Source organism: Pteropus vampyrus, unplaced genomic scaffold (assembly GCF_000151845.1).
Source record: "Pteropus vampyrus isolate Shadow unplaced genomic scaffold, Pvam_2.0 Scaffold379, whole genome shotgun sequence".
In the NCBI taxonomy this organism is placed as follows: Eukaryota; Metazoa; Chordata; class Mammalia; order Chiroptera; family Pteropodidae; genus Pteropus; species Pteropus vampyrus.
In genome coordinates this window covers 988,989-995,041 of record NW_011889160.1, presented here as the reverse complement: position 1 = coordinate 995,041, position 6,053 = coordinate 988,989, and the positions used below count along the sequence as shown (strand labels likewise).

Below are 6,053 nucleotides of genomic sequence, written 5' to 3'. Positions count from 1 at the left end.
TGAAACTTACTGGATTTCATTAACCTATGTCACCATAAAAAAATTTTTTTTTAAAGGCCTCCTTCCTACTCTTCCTTCACAGCTCTGTTTAGGTGCTGCCCACTGTGGGAAGCCTTCCCTGACCAGCTTCCGTTCTCCCCCGGCCTGGCTGAAGGGCTTCTGGTGCCCGCACACCCCACTTTACCACACTGTGACCTGTCTGTGAACAGTTGTGTATGTGCTCCTCGAGGCCAGGGAGTCTTGTATTTACTCAAATCTCTATCCCCAGGGCCTGGTACCATGCCTGGCACCAAGTGGATACCCAGTCCGTGTTTGTCAAATGACCAACTGATGGCCGACTTCCAGAATCTCACCCAGAGTTGCAAGGCGTGAGCCGTATACTCCGAGGTCATGACCTCACATCATTTCTTTCTTCTTTCTGGGCTATAGAAGGAAGAGGTGGGCGAGGCCCTCCACGATGTTGATTTTCAGCAGCTGAAGATCGAGAATGCTCAGTTTCTAGAGACGATTGAAGCAAGGAATCAAGAACTGATCCAGCTAAAGTTGACATCTGGCAGCACCCTGCAAATCCTCCACACGTACAAAGTAAGGTCCGCCCCTAAGCGCAGGTCCCCAGGGCTTTCTGCCCCGGACTTGCCGGCCACAATGAGGTTCCCACACACCACTGCAGCGTCCCATGGAGGGCTCAGGCATCCTTGACTCCCCCACTGTTCCTCGAGTTCTCTCATCAAAGCCACATCTCTTAAAATACTTTGAAAGTCCCCACAACCCAGGGGAGCTTTTCCTTTTTAAAAAGATACAAGGACACCCTAATCCCATCCCGACAAGTTGAATTAGGGAGTAAGGGCCATGCATCTTTTATTTTAATTAAAAATTATTGGGGCGACATTTATTAACAAAATCAAATAAGTTTCAAGTGTATCATTCAACGATAAGTCGTATATATACTGCATTGTATGCTCACCGCCCAGGGTTAGATTTCCTTCCGTCACCAAATATTTGACCCCTTTCACCTCTATCTACCTGCCCCTGACCCCTCCCCTCTGGTGACCACTACCCCCCGTCTGTGTCCATGAGTCTCCATTTGTCATGCTCGTTGCTTTCAGTTTTGTATCCCACATACAAGGGATGTCACGTGGTTTTCAACTTTTTCTGTCCGACTTATTTCCCATGCATCTTTTTTTTTTTCACACCCCAGATGATTTTTATGCCCAGTAGGTTTTGAGAACTTACCACGCTTAGGGCTCTGTTTAATTTAGGCATGTCGTAAGCACATCCCCACTGAAGAAAACCACCTTGGCTGTAAATCAGAAAACTGCTAAATAATTCCTCACTCACACATGCCCCTTTTTAGAGAAAAAGAGGCACTATTAATAATTAAGCAGGACTATAGGCGTGAACAAGGCCTGTCCCCAGCAAGAGCAGGCTGTCTGGTCACCGTGCTAGCAACTGTCAGATGCAGTGGCCAGATGACTGTGGGCCAGTGTATCCTGCCCACTGGCCTGTGAGCCAAGAATAGTTTTCACAGAAGAACATTTGCAACCAGTTTGATAGAGAGCACTACCCTTGAAACCCGATTAAGCAAAACTGTTTTTTTCTCCCCTAGAAGTTTCATTCTTCTCATTAGTAGAACTATTCCAAAATATCATACTTCATTATTATATTTGAAATTTCATCAATAAAACGTTTGTGGAAATTTGTTTTTTCTCTTCTTAACATAAATATCAGCACAATATCCTCAATTTTGCTTCTTGCCCTGCAAAGCCTGGAATACTTACTATCTGTCTGGCTATTTACAGAGCAAGGTTGCTGACCCCTGGCCTAGTGCCCAGATGGCAGCAGTAGCTAGAGGCTTGGGTGGCTGACAGGTGGGCTTTATTTGACTCACACGGTATCGTTTTAAAATGTGAATTTGAATGTGCTTACACTAGGCTGATGTTTGGCCAATATTTTCTTTTTACAAAAGAAAAACCTGAGGCCCAACGAGGCAGAGTCATTGCCAGATTCGAGCAACAAGTTTGTGACAGAGCTGGGGCTCCTAGTCCAGTGCGTGTCCCACCTAACCCAACCATCTGTCCCCAGAGCGAAGTGTGTTGACAGGATTGTGCTGGCATCCTGAAACTCACGTGTCCTAAACGTCCAGCAGATCATCCACTGTGAGATTATCTCATCAGTAGTTAGTTTATCTGATCGCTGTTATTTCAAGATGAAGCCAGTCCTTGTGACTCTCAGGCCCTTGTTGGTAGAGAGCTGGGCAGCACAAGGTTACATCACTTTGGACCTTGATCTTATCCTGCAAAACCTACTAAATGACACGAGGCCTGTCTGATCTTGTGGGGAAAAGTCAGGGCTTTGGAGTGGAGCCACTGGTTTATAAAATGAAACTGCAAGGATGCAGAGCCCGAGCTCTTTGGGACGGGTCTAAGCACACAGAGCAGGTCGTTCGTGATACCTGAGCAGCAGCGACACAAGCTGCAGTGAATCCCGGGGGCCATCACACCTGTAGGCTGGTTGCAAATACTAGTTAGCAGACGGTGGAGCTTGGGAGGAGATACCCACAGGAGTCCCAGGGCGGACGCAGTGCGGGAGAAGCAGGCTTACTTCTTCCGCGTCTTAGTTCTCAGGTCTCCCCGGGGAAAGGGAGGCGGAGCCACTGAGTGGTGGAGTCAGGCCTCACCTGGGGTTGAATGGAATGGGGACTCCACTGGGGACCCCAGGCATGATGCTTCACCTCTCAGAGGTGGGTTTTTTGTGCCTCGCCACCAGAATGGCTGGTCTGTGCTGTGTCCCCAGCCCCAAGGACAATGGCTGGCCACAGCAGGCGCTCACCACTATTGTTGAATGAACTGCTAGTGATTCAGGCGTGTGTTTAGGGGGTGGGAGGGTGGCAGGAAGGTCGACTTTCATACGGATGTCTAACACCCAAGTGTGAGACCTTGTTAACAATGCGCAGAACAGCTTTCCTCTATTAGCGACTGTACAGAGTACCCGCAGCATGTCACCACAGGGCAAGGTGCTGCTGAGGCAGCCACGAAGGTGGTGGATGTGGGCATTTCTGGGTTTTGTGAGTGAGCCTCAGTCAAGGGAGCACCTTCTTCTCCAACTTTATGCCCGTAAGCCTGGCGTGGAAGACTCTGGTATAGTGTAAGCATGTGACTACAGCTGCGATGTATCACTTTTAAACATTTATATGCTTAATTATCTGAGAGCATTTAGTAAATTTTGATTAACTGTGTTTTTTTAAATTAAACTTATTGGGTAACAGTGGTTCATAACATTATATAATTTTCAGTTGTGCAACATTGTAATTCCACATCTGTCCACGCTATTGCGTGCTCACCGCCCGGAGTCTAGTTTCCTTCCGTTACTATGTGTTTGGCCCTGCTTTACTCACTTCACTCGACCACGTCCTTCTTCACTGACTGTAAACTGTGGTGCTTTGTGGTAGGGAGAATCCTAAGACGTTCCCCAAGACTCGCGGCCTCCTGGTGTAAACATCCTGTCCAGTCCCCAGGACTGCGGGTAGGGCAGGTTCTGTTATTACGTTCCGTTATCATTAGAGTATGTCACATGGCACAGCTGACCTTAAAATAGGGCGATTACCTGGGTGGGCCTGACCTAATGACATGAACCTGAAAGCAGAGAGTTTTCTCTGGAAGAGGAAGTCGGAGATTTAAAGCATGAAGGGGGTTTGCTGGGTGAGAAGTTCTCCATTGCTGGCTCAGAGAGAGGGGGAGCCACGGGGACGGGGTCTGAGGGTGTCCTGGAGGAGCTGAGGGCCACCTCCTGCTGCCAGCCGGAGAGGAAACAAGGACCTCAGTCTCACAACTTTAAGAAAGTGCATTCTGCCAACAACCTGTGAGCTTGGAAGAGGACCCCAGCCCCAAACAACACCCCCAGCCCTGGCCAACACTTTGATTTCAGCCCCGGGGGCCCTCCCTGCACAGAGAATCCAGCCCCACTGTGCCTGGACTTCTGACCTACGGAAACCGTGAGATGACAAACGCGTCGCTTTAAGCCACAAAGTCTGTGGTAGTACCTTACATGCAAGAGGAGGCTAATGTGCCTTTTCAGACGTAGCCGCCTCAAGGGACTGCCGTCCTGCTCAGAATCACAAGTAGCTCCCATCACATCCTCTCAAAGGCCCTGCGCCACCAGAGCCAGGACCGCCTGGCGCCTTGCGGTTGCCCTCGCGGGTCCCCTGTCTCCTGTCCCGTGTCTAAGTTGTGGAGTGACGGCTCCCTCTCTCTCCTTTCTTCCCTCCCGGCTGGTTTGCAGTGAAGTCCTGACTTGCCTCCCCTTCCCCACAGCGGGCCCTGGGACATCGCCCCAGCGCCTGCCTCCCTCCCGGCTCCTTTCAGATCCTCCTTTCCAGGTTCTTCCCTCAGGTCGGAATGTTCTTCGCTTCTCTCTTACCTGGACACACTTGCCTCAACCTTTCAGCTCTCTTTCCAGCAAGAGTGAGTTCTCCTCCTGTATAGGGGGCATATAGCAGTAGCACCTACTGCTTGGGGAGCGTTTCCCCCTCTTCATCTGAGTGAGAGAGTGCTGGCAGCTGCTCCCCGAAAGTTCTCCACGTGTCAGCCCTTCATTCTCTCCCCGAAGGCTCTCCGCAACCCGCCCAGGTGACCTGACCAAGTTTAGGGCGGTTCTGGAACTTGCCCAGAGTCCCTCTTAGTAAGTGGTGTGGTGGGATTCGGGCCCCGGTGTCTGGCTACTCTGAAGGTGAGGACAAGATCAAGGTCCCCAAGGTCCTCTCCTCCCCCACCACCTAGACACCAGGACTCCGAGGACCTGGGCAGCTGTGAGAAGGGTAGGCCCAGGTTCCTGCTTTTCCCTGCTCAGTGAAGAGCCATCCCTCCTTTGTGTAGCCCCAACGAAGCATCATTGCTCAAGACTTGCTGTGTGGTTATATTTCAGACCAGGCTACACCGAGCAATGGAAGTTTCTGTCACTCTGGAAAAGGAGATCTCGCTGAGAAATGAGCTACTTGAAAAACTTGAAAGAGAAACTCTGCAAGTAGAGGAGGTAGGAAAGGGTTAACATACTGTTTTTCATGTTTGTCTCCTTCCATCTATAAGGGCTTGAGTTCTTGTCCACCGAGATCTAAGCTACCTTGACTTTTGTCTAGAAGAGCCTAGAACGTAAAAATCAAAATAGCACTGGGCCATCAAAGGAGAAAGTGGCACAGGGGACTCACGGTTCAGTTGTGCTGCATTTCGCTGCCGGGTTGAGGTCCAGAGTCAGCTCCTACGATAGAAATCGTGAGGACTCCAAATTCTCGAGAATTCCTTAAATGACCCATGAAGTAAAATATTTAAAATGTTGTGAATACAACCTTATAAAGAATGCATAATGCGTGCAGTAATGTAACTGACATGAGAAAAAGTACACATACCACAATATACTGTTTTATTTAAAGGAAAGAGAATGCTCTTTAAACATGTACTTCTTACCCAGTACAGTGGGTGCCCGAGCAGAGGATCTGTGACCTCTGTCCTGTGCCCACTCCAGGGCCTATGGTCACTGTGTGAAAAGATGTGTGGCATCATCTGTGCTCCCTAGCTCTGCATTGCGAGTTAGTGCTCTCATTATTTTGCTGAGCACATGAAGTTGAATTTCCACACGTTAGATGTACCTAGCATGCGACTCAAAGAGGACTTCTGTGGGCAGGTGAGGGAGAAAGAGCCCTAGACTTGAAGTCAGGAGGCCTGGCATCAGGTTTGGTGTTGTTGGTTTCTGGCCTCGCACAAGGCTTTGAATTAAACAGGACTCAGTTTCCACGTCTGTGAAATGGCCATCGCAGCCCGTGTGGTGATCAGATTGGAGTGTGCGTAGCAATGCTTTGTCCACCTCTAAAGCCATTAGGACAGTTATTAGTCATTGTCTTGAATGGGCCTGAAGTGTCCCCAGCAGTATATGTGGCCCCAAACCTGCCTATAATGGCCAAAAAGCCACAGGGTTATTACAGCTGACTCGGTTCTGTCACGGCTCCAGCCTCTACATCATAACCTTGATGGAGAACCAACAGGCTTTGCAAGAGAGCTAGTCTC

General features: G+C 49.4%; 1 protein-coding gene across 1 annotated transcript in view; it reads left to right on the top strand.

Moving 5' to 3' along the window:
- CCDC113 (coiled-coil domain containing 113) overlaps positions 1 to 6,053 on the top strand; it is a 16,892-nt gene that overhangs the window by 8,467 nt on the left and 2,372 nt on the right. Inside the window, exons 5-6 of the mRNA XM_011379957.2 lie at positions 430 to 585; positions 4,921 to 5,028. Of these exons, the coding sequence (XP_011378259.1) occupies positions 430 to 585; positions 4,921 to 5,028 (264 nt within the window). The remainder of the gene's footprint in view (positions 1 to 429; positions 586 to 4,920; positions 5,029 to 6,053) is intronic.